This window comes from Odocoileus virginianus, chromosome 28 (genome assembly GCF_023699985.2).
Source record: "Odocoileus virginianus isolate 20LAN1187 ecotype Illinois chromosome 28, Ovbor_1.2, whole genome shotgun sequence".
NCBI lineage: Eukaryota > Metazoa > Chordata > Mammalia > Artiodactyla > Cervidae > Odocoileus > Odocoileus virginianus.
The window spans coordinates 42,297,378-42,311,391 of record NC_069701.1 but is presented as its reverse complement, the minus strand read 5'-3'; the positions used below and the strand labels follow the sequence as shown (position 1 = coordinate 42,311,391).

Here is a 14,014-nt window from a genome sequence, read left to right as displayed (position 1 = left end):
GATGCTGGGAAAGATTGAAGGCAGGAGGAAAAGGGGATGACAAGAGGATGAGATGGTTGGATGGCATCACCGATTCAATGGACATGGGTTTGGGTGGAGTCTGGGAGTTGGTGATGGACAGGGAGGCCTGGCGTGCTGCGATTCATGGGGTCGCAAAGAGTCAGACGCGACTGAGCGACTGAACTGAATCTCTTTACGACAGAGCCTTCAAGGAGGAGTCACGGGACCCAAACGTGTGACACTGTACACTGAGGAAGCTGCAGCCCGATAACGAAGCCACCCTCAAATCAGGACAAAGACTCCCGAGTCTGTGGAGACTCAGTCAGCAACCAGGGACCCCCGTTCAGTCTTGGACGGTGCATCCTGTAGCTGTAACGCAGAGACTCCCACGTCTGCCTGGCTGTGAGTGCAGACAGACAGAAGCAGACACCCGCTACACCTCCTAACTGCTCACTATCTTCTACAAAGTGTCACACATCACATCCTTACAGCCACGCATCCATTCAGCATCATGTTTCAAAAATCTGGACATGGGTCCAGTAAGTACTTAGGCTCCATGTAGCTAATGGTGCAATGTAAATGTAAGGACAATAAAATGTGAAAACTGTAACCATGGTTTAAAAAAAAAAAAGCAAGGAACACATTTCTATGGCCCCAGAGCTTTCCAGAAACGCGGGCAGCAGCAAGTGTGTCTGGTGGCGTGAAAGGGCGAGAAAACACTCATGAATTAAAGACAAGCAGGAGCCCGCCTGGTCCAGGAGAAGCCTCGCGTCTCTGTGTAGCATGTCTGGGTTAGGGTGGGTGGGGGGCCCGTCTTTCCGCGCGGGTCACTCGCACGGCGGCAACGACACGGCCACTCCGAGCGACTGCTGGCGTTCTGAGCTTGTCGCCTGCTGCCCCGCTCTGCACAAGCGCTCTCGTGTTGTCAGCGTGAGTGAGCACGGCGGACGACAGGCTGCGGCGTAGAGCTAAATGCACTCCCTGGCCTGAGTGAGCCTCGTACATCCAGAACTAAGCTATACTTGAAGCATGCCGCGACACGGAACACAGCCGAACCACACGGATTCAACACTGGTGCTCAGAAGCTACTTTTGCTCTTGTCCACCCCCAGAGCCGAGGCTTCGAGATCAGAGCTGGCTCTGATCAGGGATGGCTCTGCCTTTGGCCCAAGTCCCCCACCGTGGTTTCCCCGCAGCCACCTTACAGACGACGGCGGCTCACTCCTGTCCCGGGACGGGGGCTTGCCTGCCCCGACCCGGCGTCCGCTCCGGGCCCCTCTGGGGTCTGTAAGTGAGCAGCCCGTGTCTCCTGCCCCTCTGGGTGCCCTGCCTGCCTTCCATCAAAGCGCCCTGGGGTTTCCCTTCCCAGGCTCCCTGCTGCCCGTGAGGGTGCTGGGAGCTCACTCAGCAGGTCACCGTCTGTATCCTCTCCACACCGCCACGCAGGAGTCCAGCCCGGCCCAGCCCGACCCTTGGGGACTCTGGGTGTCGAAAGATCGGTCAGCTCCAACCCGAACACCGAGGCCTGTCTGCCCCACAGGACAGCACTGTGGCTGCTCGCTGCTCTGTTCCTTAGGTAATAATACACTCAGGGGTTCTCTGTAGAAAGCTCCTAAAATCCTTGAAGGTTTTAAGCCAGGGTCCCCGTGAACCTAGGCGCCCACGGCCAAGTAGGCCGAGGCCACGGCTCCCCGGGCTCTGACCCCAGCCGGTCCGCTTACCTTCCCCCTCGTGCAGGGCTTTCTGATCCCCGACGGCCTCGGGCACCAGCTTTCCGTAGCTGTGCCCCTCGCTGTTGGCAAACTTGACTGTGTCAAAGTACACGGACCCGTTTGAAGCATAGCTGGAACACAAAGCCGTCAGGGAAGGCGTGACGAGCCGCCCGACGGGCCGGCCTGAGGACCCAGAGGCCATCGGGGCCTGCTCCGCGCCCTGTGCAGCGGGCTGGCCAGCAGGCTGTTCAACACGGCCACCGAGTGGGCCAAACAGGGCTGTGAGGAGCGGGGCTGGGACAGGGGCCTGGCCCGTGCCCTGCCCCCTGCCAGGTGACTCTGCCCCGCAGGCCGCCAGCGCCTCTGCCTGCCTGCCCTGACCCCAGCACCTCGCAGCCTGACTGCATTTGGAAAAGGGGCCTTTACAGAGGAGCTCGAGTTAAAACAAGGCCCTCAGGGCGGGCCCTGGCCCAGCACGACTGGTGTCCTTGAGAGAGGAGGCGGGGACCCGGGGAGGGACGAGGGCGCGCACCCTCGCAGGACCGCTGCAGTCGCGTGGTGACCCGTCCGCTGCTCACAGGCCATGCAGCTCTGAGACGGGAGCCCGGGGCACCACCACCCTGGGCAGCTCCCCGCAGCTCCCTGCCCCTCTCCCGAGCGGGCGGAGAGCCGCGTCCCCAGGCACATCTTCCTGGAGCCTCGCACTCACCCGTAACCGTTGTCCACGATCTTCTGGACAAAGTCCACGATCTCCGGCACGTACTCACTAACCCGGGTCAGGACGTCGGGAGGGAGGACCTGGGGATGAGGTGAGGCCGGCTCCAGAAGCCTCAGCACCGCTGGGGCCCAGGTGCCCCTTGCCCCTCCCCCACCCCCCCTCCCCCACTCTCTTTTCAAACTGAATTTGCACACAAAATGAAGATGGTCTGGATCTCGTGAGGCCTTTGGTCACGGGGCCCCCAGCCCAAGAGACCAAGGTCAAGACCGTCGGCAGCACTTACGTTCAGGGCCTCCATGTCTTTGTGGAACTCTGCCTCCCAGAATTTGGGCAGTTCGGAGAAAATAGAATTGTCCGTCACCTCACTGCCGTGCAAGGAATCCAACCAGTCAGAAAGCACATCCTTTGCTTCCTCCAGCAACGCCTGAAGAAAAGGAAGTGAATGTGTGCACCCGCGTGCAAGTTCCAGGGCTGATGGCGGGTGTGGTGTACGCGTGTCCGTCTCCGCCTCGTGCGTACAGACACCGTGCACGGCCAGCACCCGACCTGGGAGGAGACCCAGAGCTCCCACGGATGGCCTGGCCGTCCAGAGGCTGGAGCTCTGACCGCATGCCCGGGGGGTCAGGGTGGGCCTGGGGAGGCCCGGCGGCGCGGTGGGGCTTCCTGGGGCAGGGCGGGAAGGCATGTGGTGTGGTCACCCTCGGCCTGGACGCCTGCTCTGGGGGAGGCTCAGAGCAGCGGATGGAGCCGTGGTCCAGAGGCAGGCCTCCGTACCCAGGCCACCCCGCCGGGCACACGCCATCAGCTGAAGGCCCCACATCACGACCACAATGGTGCGGCATTGGAACGAGTCATGTCCTGTCACTGCGGTCCTCACGTCACACCCAGAAACAGCCATCTGAGATGCAATGAGACAGCATCAGGGCTGCGCCTGAACCCCAGTGGCCCAGAAGCCCCGGAAGCCCTGGAGGATCCAGGGCTTCAGCTCCTTAGCTGGAGCGGCGACAGGTGTGCGGACAGGCAGGCAGAGGTCTGCGGTCCACTGACGGGGACGCAGGCAGAGGACAAGGCGGGAGGAAGGGCGCAGGCAGCCTGGAGGGCAGAGACGGGCGGCGCAGCCCCGGAGCAGCCCCCAGACAGAGCGGAGCTACTGGGGAACCTCCCAGGACCCAGCCGGTGCCTACGGCGGGCGGGCAGAGGAGGCAGGGCTCCAGGGAGGCAGGGGCGGGTGGGGAAGCCCCGGAGCAGCCCCCAGACAGAGCGGAGCTACTGGGGAACCTCCCAGGACCCAGCTGGTGCCTACGGCGCGCGGGCAGAGGAGGCAGGGCTCCAGGGAGGCAGGGGCGGGCGGGGAAGCCCCGGAGCAGCCCCCAGACAGAGCGGAGCTACTGGGGAACCTCCCAGGACTCAGCTGGTGCCTACGGCGCGCGGGCAGAGGAGGCAGGGCTCCAGGGAGGCAGGGGCTGTCAGGCTGCAGCTGGAAGCGAGTTCTGGGCCTGCCCCACATGCAGGGGCACAAAGCCCACCGCTGCCAGCAGGATCGACACAGAACAAGACAGAGCAGAGGAAGCAGGTCTCAATCAAATGAACACCTAGATAACTCATGTGTTTCAAAACACAAAATCAAAGGGGAAGTAAAAACCCATTGAGAAGCAGAAGAATAATGTCAACATAGGTGGAAGCAGCACAAACTTTACTTAGAGGAAAATTTATGGCCTTAAAGGCTTAAACCAGAAAATGAGCTAAACTCCTACGTGGTGAGACAAAAAGGAACAGAGAAAGAGAAAAGAAGGAAGCGGGTAACAAAGATGGGGCAGTAGCTGGTGAAAGAGGGACTCAGGTTCCAGCCCTGCCTCCCAAGGTGTGAAAGCCGCCACCCCACAAAATGAGGAGTCAACCACTCCTGGTGGATCCGTAAGGGAGGGTACAGAAGAGCGTCACATGATGATAAAGGGGCGATTCTCCAGAGACACAGCAACCCTCGATATGCACGCACCTCACGACAGAGCATCAAACACAGCGAGGCAAACACAGACAGAACGACAAGAGGAACAGGTGAATCCGGTGTCGTAGACGGAGACGTCAGTGGGCAGATCCAGCAGGCAGAGACTCAGAAGGAGCGGCTGAACTCAACACCACCATCAATCAACTGGATGCAACTGACAGCTGTAAAGAGACTGCTTCATGCAACAACAGCAGGAAGACACGTCCCCTCCAGTCACGTGGAGCAGACGCCGCGCCATCAAACACACCCAGAGACACTTAAGAGGAACAGAAATCACATGGTGTGTGCGATCAGATCACAGTTAGATTAAACTAGAGGCCTACAACAGAAAGGTAACTGGAACATCCCCCAAACACACGGAGGTTAAATAACACATTTCTAAATAAGACCCTGGCCAAAGAAGGCAGCTCAAGAAAAAATTTTAAATACTTCGAACTAAATGAGAATGAAAACACAACTTATCAACATTTATGGGACGCAGCAAAAGCAGCTGTCAGGAAGCATTCACAGGAGGCTTCCCGTGCGCTGTTTCGGATCTGTCCTGAGTCCTCTGGCTCCTTACTAACTCCTGAACACTCAGGAGTCAAGAGGAGAGGCAAGCCTCTCCCGGGGCTGAGGAATCCATAAGGTGAAAAGTAACTATTTATGGCCCTCTTTTGATATGATCGCCTCTTGGCCTTATGGCCGCTATCGCTCCTTGCTTCCTTGGTAAACTTGTAAAGTCTGGTCTCTTGATTTTTATCTAAAGAAGCTACCGGTATACACACTCTTACAGAATTCAGTAAAGCACCCTTCTTCCAACAGAGCTTGGGTCCCCGTGTCTTTCTCTCTCTATTTCTGGCTGATTCCCTGGAGCGCGAAGGCCGGCTGCGTAACCCAGGGAATATTAGCCTCTTTCCTTCTTTCACCCTCTCATCGCCAACTCCGGACCACCAGGTTCCAGTCCATTAAAGGACCCCAACAAGCAGTGTTCAGAGGAAATTTGTAACACAGAATGCATTTATCAGAAGAGAAAAAATATCTGAAATCAGATTTCACCTTAGGAAACTAGAAGAGGACAGCATACCCTAATACCTGAACCAAAGTCACTACAAGAAAACCATAGGTCAGTATCTCTCATGAACATAGATTTTAAAAACTGTTAACAAAATATTAGCAAATTCAATGTACAGAAGCATAAAGAATCATACACCACAACCAAGTTGATCACATGTATGTGAGGCTGGTTCAACTATACAAAATCAAATAACGTAATTGATCACATCAACAGACTAAAAAAGAAAAATCATATGATCATTTATCAGCATCATATCATGTCAATGCATAAAAAGCACTGGACAAAGTCTAACATCCATTCATGACAAAAACTCTCAGTCAACTAGGAATAGAGGGGCACTTCCTCAACTTGGCAGAAAACAGCTCAACTTGGCAGAAAACAGCTACTTAGAAAGCACGCAGTTAGTATCAGACTTAAGGGTGAGAAACTTGAAGCCTTCCTGTTAAGATGAGGTGCAATGCAAGCATGTCCCCTCTCATCACTCTTCCAGCATTGAACTGGAAGTCCCTGCTGATGCGATAAAGCAAGAAAAAGGAAGAAAATAGACACAGATCTTCTTCAACTTATGACAGGATTATAAAGCCTTCTTAAGCTGAAAATACCATTAATTTGAAAAATGTATTTAACACAGCTCACCTACCAAACATCCTAACTTAGCCAGGTGTACCTTAGAATATGTTAGCCTACAGTTGGAAAATCCATCTAACACCAACCCTGCTTTATAACTAAGTGTTGACTCTCCTACTTTACAACTAATCCCAATACCATTTACATTAGCTCCTCCAAAGTGAAATACCTACAGATGCGTTTTACAAAGTACGTACAAGATCTACATGAGGAAAACTACAAACCTCTGAAGAGAGAAATGGAGAGAGAGTTCACATCTCGGTAGGACTGTTCAACGCTGTCAAGGTATCAGATCCTCCCAACTCGATTTGTAGATTCAATTCAATCCTCATCAAATTCCTATCAAGTAGTTTCCTGGGTACTGATGAACTGAATCTCAAGTTTATAAGGACAGGAGAAAAGAGACCCAGGAAGCCCACACGACGCTGCAGAGAACAAGGCCAGAGGACTGACGCTCCGGCCTCAAGACGCGCTGGCACGCTATGGCAATCAAGACAGGCGGCCCTGGAACGTCCCCGGCAGTCCAGTGGGTAAGATTTCACCCTGCAATTCAGGGGACTCAGGCTCCACCCCTGGCCAGGGAACGTAGATCCCACATGCTGCACAGCAAGTAAGCCTGAGTGCCACAACTGCAGATCCAGGCACCGTGAATGATCCTGCAGGCCCAACGCAGCCAGAAAAAGACAGTGGGGCTAAGAAGTGAAGTGATGGAAGAGAACAGAGTCCAGAAACAGACTCATATGAATACAGTCAACTGCTCCCTGACAAAGGAGCAGAAGCAATACAAGGGAGCAAAAACAGTCTCTGACAAATTGTGCTCAACAGCTGGGCATCATGTACAGAAACCAAGAGTCCAGAGCCAGCCATCACACTCTTCAGAAGAGCTGACTCAAACTGGAACACAGACCTAAATGTAAAATGGGAAACTATAATACTTCTAGAAGATAACACAGGAAAAAAATCTAGATGGCCTTGGGTTTGGCAATGACTTCTTCCCAACACCACCAATGCATGATTCTTGAAAAGTAAGAATTGATAGGCTGGATTCTTCTACAATTAAATTTTTCTGCTCCGGGAAAGACACTGTCAAGAGAATGGAAAGACAAGCCACGGACTGGGAGAAAACGTCTGCAAAAGACACGTCTGATAAAGGACTGTTCTCCAAAAGAAACAAAGAACTCTCAAAATTCAACAATGAGAAAACTGCCTGACTGCAGAATGGTTCCAGATGCTAACAGACACTCCACCACACGTGATTCAAGACAGCAAACAAATACCTAAAGATGTTGGACATCGTGTGTCCTCAGGTAAACGCAAATGAAAACAAGAGCCCTCTGCACGACTGCTAGAACAGCCAGATGCTGACCACCACCGACACCAGCGCCGGCGAGGGGCTGGGGCGACCGGAGCTCACACCATCCCTGCTGGGGGTGCGAGAGGGAGCAGCCGCCCCCGAAGCTTGCTGGCTTCCTGACACACTACACAGACTCTCGCCACGTGGCCCAGCAGTTAAGCTCCTTGGTGTTCACCCAAAGGAGGTGAAAATTTATGCCCACACATAACATGGGTGTTTGCAGAAGCATTATGCATCACTGCCAAAATTTGGAAGCACCCAAGATGCATTTCAGTAGGTGGATGGACAGATACACTGTGGTCCATCCAGACGTGGACTAACCTTGAGTGCTAAAGAGAAACTAGCTCTCAAGCTCTGGTAAGACCTGGAGGAACCTTCAGTTCGTGTCACGAGGTGAAAGGAACCAATCTGAGCAGGGCACACGCTGCAGTATTCCAACTCTGTGATATTCAGAAAAGGCAAAACTGTGGAGCCAGTAACAGGCTCAGTGGTCACCAGGGTTTGCGGGTGAGGAGGGATGAACAGGCGGAGTAGAGAGGACTTTCTGGGCAGGGCGCCTACTCTGTGCGAGGACATAAGGGCAGAGATACATCATCACACATGTGTCCAGACCCGCACAAGGTACAACACCAAGAGAGAACCCGGGGTAAACAGGGGACCCTGGGTGGTGACGTGTCAGCGGAGCTTCACCAGCCGTAACGGGCAGCAGCTCTGTGGGTGCTGATGAGCGCGGCGAGGCCCCGTGAGCATGGGGGCGGGCTGGGGCGGGGAGGGGCACGGGAAACCTCTGCGCCTTCCTGTCCGTTTCACCGGGAACCTGACACTGCGCTAAGACAAGACACTCTTTTATTTTTTTTTAATATTTATTTTTATTTATTTGGTTGCATAGGGTCTTAGTTGTGGCCTGTGGGATCTAGTTCCCTGAATAGGGATTGAACCCAGGACCCCTGTAATGGGAGTGCAGAGTCTTAGCCACTGGACCACCAGGGAATTCCCAAGACTCTCTTTTAAAAAGTCTTAGTGAAACAGAAAGAGAGACTCGACACAGCCAGAGGTGGATCTCCGAAATGATCCTTCAATATATAATATTTAAAGTCCAAGGTGTCTTGTGTGGGACCCGACAAGCCGAGGAGCATTCAAAACACATCTGGAGAACAAAACCAGGGTGAGGCATCGGTGCCAAGACACCACAACACTCATGCAGCTCTGTTCCCAGGAACAGAGCTGAGACCCGATCCACCGCAGAGGGGCCTGTAGGCCCTGAGGATAGCAGGGCTTGCCACGTTTGGGGAGGACTGGATCCCTACTCATGACTTCTGAAACTAATTCTGAGGACTCCCCTGGTGGTCCAGTGGCTAAGCCTCTGCACTCCCAGTGCAGGCGGCGCAGATTCAATCCCTGGTCAGGGAACTGGATCTTACATGCTGCAACTAGGAGCTCGCATGCCGCCAGACGAAGCCGGGGATTGTCAAAGTGAGGGAAGGAAGTCAGAGAAGCAGAAATCTCACTTACACTGGAACCCAGAAAGAGACGATACAAATGAACTTATTCACAAAACAGAAACAGACTAACAGAGAGTGAACTTATGGTCACCAGGGGGAAGGAATGCAGGGAAGAGATACCTAGGAAGTTTGGGATTGACGTGTACACACTGCTGTATTTAAAACAGACACATGGAACTCTGCTCAATGCTATGTGGCAGCCTGGAAGGGAGGGGGATTGGGGGGAGAGTGGATACGTGTATATGTATGCTGAGTCCCTCTGTGGTCCACCTGAAACTATTACAACATTGTTAATCGGCTACACCCCAATATAAAATAAACAGTTTAAAAAAAGTTCATATGCCGCAACTAAGACCTGGTACAGCTAAATACACACAGAAAAAAAACCCTCAAAAGCCAAACAAATTCTGGGGGATCAAAGACTTAAACGTGAACTGTACAACTTTAAAATCTTTAGAAGAAAATACTGGAGAATATAGTTATGTTTCAGGGTAATAAGAATTTCTTAAGACAAAAATGCTAAGGATAAAAGAAGAAGCTTGATAACGTTGATTGCATTAAAACTAAGACTCTGTGTTATTAAAAGAGAAGCTACAAATTAGGAGAAAGTGTTTGCAACACATTTAAATGACAAACAACTAGCGTCCAGAAAACATAACGATGCTTACAAACCAGTAAGAAGACAAACCGCCCAGGGGAAAATGGCGTGGAAGATGCCTGTGCAGAAGGACAGCCAGGAAGTCAACACACGAAAGGATACTCAGTCCCACGAGAGGCTAGAGAAATGCAATTTCACACCACGGTCACCACCTGACAGCTTACATCTGACACGCAGGCACAAGCCTGGCCACCCCACGGGCTGCAGTACAGGCAAACCAGCAGGACGCCGGGAACACGCGAGGAGGGCACAGTCACACGTAGGGCATCCGGTCCACGCCAGAAGGCTCTGCAGTGTGGCTGTGTCTGGAACCATTCGGCACGGACCAAGCATGGCCATGGACATTTGGAAAGTCAAAGTGAAAGTCGCTCAGTCGTGTCCGACTCTCTGTGACCCCATGGAGGAATTCTCTAGGCCAGAATACTGGTGTGGGTAGCCTTTCCCTTCTCCAGGGGATGTTCCCAACCCAGGGATCGAACCCAGGACTTCCCCATTGCAGGTGGATGCTTCACCAGCTGAGCCATGGGGAAGTAACTTCAAGGACCTCTTGGCAGGGACCAAACGCCCCGCCAAGTCAGGAAGTAACACTCGTCGCTGCAAACTAACACAGCGGCTCCTCAGAACACTGGGCTGAGTTCCTGCATGAGCCGCTCTCGTGGATACACACAAAAGAACAAAGAGCAGGGATCTGCACACCGTGTTCGCAGCAGCGCGAAAACAACGTTCATCAATGATGGGATACACAAAACGTGGTCCAGCCCACGAGATGGAATAGGACTCGGTCTCAAGAAGAAAGGACCTTCTGACATATGCTACGACCTGGATGAACCTTGAAGACAGTTTGCTACGTGAAATAATCCAGCCACTAAAGGAGGAATCCCAAATCTCACATCTGTGAGGCCCCGAGAGCAGCCGGATCCATGGGGGTGGAAAGCAGGACGGTGGGGGGCCAGGGGCTGGGGGGTGGGTGAGTGTTTCCCGGAGACAGCGTGTCAGTTCAGGAAAACGAAAAACATTTCTGGAGATGAGCAGCGGATGGTGTTGACGCAACGACATGAATGTGCTTAAAAACGGTTAAGGTGGTAAACTGCATGTTATGCATACTGTATAATTTTAATAAAAACGATGTTACTGGAATCGCTGAAGAAAATTCCCAACATCACTGTTGGAAACACAGAAACGTAACCAGCTTCCGGCTGGCCTGAGGCATCCCCAACCCCGTGTGTGGTCTCAGAAGCAAGCGCGGGAAAGCCTCGTCCCCACGACCCTGTGCCCCCCACGCCTCACCAAGCTCGGAACACGCACACCCAGGAGCAGGGGCCCTGCAGGCGTGCATCCGACACGGCGGCACCTTCCTGGGCCTGGGCCTTTCTGCACGTTCCGTGAGGGGCCAACAGAGGGCGCCGGTGTCGAGGAGAAGGGCAGGGGAACCCGGGCGCTCAGGCCAGAGGAGGCGGGACCGTGGAGGGAGACGGGGTGTAAGGAGGCGGGGACCGCGGGGGGAGACAGGTGTGCGCCTGCGGCCCGAGGCTGGCGCTGCGCTCACGCCCAGCAGACCGCGCTCACGCCCAACGGGGTCTCCACTCGGCTTCCCCAGGCGGTGCTGCTACAAGCAGTGGACAGAGACCCCGAGGAGGCCGGAATAACCCTGAGAGCCGGCCCTCCACGCCTCCCGAGGGTGCCGCCTTGACTGGAGGGGCGAGGCCAGTGGACGCACCTCGGCCTCACCTGCACGCGGACGTCCAGCTCCTGCCCGGCCAGGCCGGCCCGCAGCGCGCCCTCCAGCGGCTCCGCGGCCTGCACCACCGCGCACTGCAGGCGTTCCAGCATCTGCCTCTTGTCCGGGTCCGTGGTCTCCTGCAGCTTCGCGGAGAACGGCTGTGAGTGAGGGGAGACCACACCGTTAGCCCCGCTCAGCAGAGCCCCGCGCTCCCTGCCGGCTCCACACGGAAGAGGCCGGTCCTGCTCCCCGCCCACGGCCTCCGAGGGTCTGGGTCCCGAGGGCGTCACCCCGCGTGTCCCCAAGAGGCAGGCGGTGCAAAGGTCGCAGGGCCCGTCCCTCTGACGTAACCTTGGACTAAGGCAGCTGCCCTAAGGCAGCGCCCGGGACACACACGTGTCCCCCACGACGCCTCCATCACAGAGGCCCCACTGCTCAGCCTAGAGGATGACTGCTAACTCATTTTTCCGGCGGAGATAATGTATCGTAAGCACAACGGCAGTCATTACTGTGATTACTAAAGATGGTGATTAAGAAAGAGAACTTGCCTTATCTGACCTCAAAATATAATAGCCATAATCTGTAATACAGTTCTTTCAAATCAAAATGTTAGACTGGAGAGAACTAATTTATTCAGATAACTGAAAACCTCCAGGACCACCCACTTAAGAAGCCTGGCAGCTTCGGCCTCTTGGGTCACACGCCTTTGATTCGGTCGTGACTCCATGTGGAAGGCTCCCAGGTCAGCGCAGACCATGGTGACCGGCGCGGAGCGTCCCACAGGTGGCAGGAGTGCTCACCCCCTGCCCCGCCCTCAGGTATCTCTGCTGGTAGTTCTCCCCACGGCCCAGGGGAGCTCCGCGATGGAGACCTCGTGACCTGCGTGCCACGGGGCCCGCTGAGGCCCGGCCCCGTGCTGGGCACGGGGTGGCCGGGGGGACACGGGGGCCCGGAGCGGCAGGGACCCACCTGCAGGGCAGCTCGCACGTCCTCCAGCAGCTGCGCTGCCTGGGGCTGCGTCCCCCGGTACCGCTCGAACAGGTAGTTCTGTCGGGCCCTCTTGATGATCTGGGAGCAGAGGAGGGAAGCGGGGTCAGCTGGGTGGTGCCTGGTGCCCAGGCAGAGGGCGACCGTGAGCCAGGGCGGCATCCGAGAACGCGGCTCGTCCTGGTCCTCCTGAGCGGGAGTCAGCCCGAGCCCCCCCTCCCCCACGCCCACCCCAGGGGTCGCTCACATTTACCCAGATTTTCAACAGCATCAAAGCAGCTGAACACAAAGCATCGTCCACATAAACCACAACGCAAGTCCCGTGGAGGGGTGGCGGTTCACACAGCGTGCGCTGAGCTGAGCTGGCTCAAGCCAACGTGGCTTTATTAACTCATCCAAGGTCGTTTCTTCCCTCGGCCATCCACTGTATTTACAATTTAATCCTGAGAACTGCCTTTACCTTGTCATCAATGTCCGTGATGTTCATGCAGTAGAAGACATCAAACTTGAAGTAATCCCTCAACACTCTCCTCAGGATATCGAAGGAGATGTAGGACCTGCAGCGACGGGAGACCGGCCTTTCCAGTGGCACCGCGGCACCTCGGGAGAGGAGCCCGCCCTTCCACCCAGCACCGCAGCGCGTCGGGAGAGGGGCCCGCCTTTCCAGCGGCACCGCGGCGCCTCGGGACAGGGGCCGGCCTTTCCAGCGGCACCGCGGCACCTCGGGAGAGGGGCCCGCCCTTCCACCCGGCACCACAGCGCATCTTGGGAGAGGGGCCACCTCGCCCCACGGCCCCAGCCTGGGTCGGCCCCGGGGCAGCGGGTGGGGAGGACTCTCAGGCACAGGAAGGAGACCTCTGGTCAGAGTCCAGAGGGGCACGTGGGGGCTGCAAGGACTACTTCTGCTTGGTTGTCTGGACTCTCTAGTTTTTCTGCAGTGAATATTCAGAGTAAGAAGCTTTTATCTTAAAGATGAGAGAAAGAAGCTGGGCGCGGCGCCTCCGCTCGGGTCCCGCTGCGCTCCTACCTGGCATGCCCCATGTGCGAGGCGTCGTAGACGGTGGGCCCACAGCAGTACCATGTCACCCTCCTCCCGTCTTGCGGCACAAACACGTCCTTGGTTGGAAACAAGGGAATGACCGTCACGAGGGGCGCAGGACCACTGCTGGTGGCCATGAGCGGCTCGCGCACATTCACAGCGACCACACAGCTTGCAGAAAGCCGCGGTCCAGGCTGCGGCTGGGGAGCCACGCTGGACCCACAACGGTGAGCTCCCGACCCAGGGGCCCGGGGAGTAGGCCCCCTCCTCCCTGGGACTCCACTCATGGACACAGGCCGCAGGTCAAGGAGACGGGTGGCCCGGTTCTGCTGCTTTAATAAGAACAGTCACCATTCATCAGGCACCTGCTGTGAGCCAGGCCAGAGCCAAGCGAGCTGACTGCCCAGCACTTGCTCCCAGGAACAACGTAGGAATAGAGCTTTCCTTTCCCAGCTGCCCGGGGGCCCACACTCCTGGAGGAGCCGGCCTAGGGCGTGAGGCCTCCTGCCGACCGCCCAAGGTCTCAGGTCAGTTCAGGGCCGGCTGTTCCCAACCAGTCCACGAGAGGGACCCTGCCGCCCGTCTGCTCAGGGTGCTGGCCCACGGAAACCTGTCAGCCCTGCACAAAACCTCTGA

The 14,014-nt window shown here is 55.7% G+C and overlaps 1 protein-coding gene across 3 annotated transcripts in view; it reads right to left on the bottom strand.

Moving 5' to 3' along the window:
* Positions 1-14,014, bottom strand: part of CARS1 (cysteinyl-tRNA synthetase 1) — a 41,308-nt gene that overhangs the window by 15,088 nt on the left and 12,206 nt on the right. For all 3 annotated transcript variants that reach the window (XM_070457833.1, XM_020883275.2, XM_020883276.2), the window contains 7 exons: positions 13,367-13,455; positions 12,800-12,896; positions 12,322-12,420; positions 11,361-11,510; positions 2,713-2,853; positions 2,421-2,509; positions 1,721-1,842 (listed from right to left, as the gene is read on the bottom strand). In XM_070457833.1, coding sequence (XP_070313934.1) covers positions 1,721-1,842; positions 2,421-2,509; positions 2,713-2,853; positions 11,361-11,510; positions 12,322-12,420; positions 12,800-12,896; positions 13,367-13,455 — 787 coding nt within the window. The remainder of the gene's footprint in view (positions 1-1,720; positions 1,843-2,420; positions 2,510-2,712; positions 2,854-11,360; positions 11,511-12,321; positions 12,421-12,799; positions 12,897-13,366; positions 13,456-14,014) is intronic.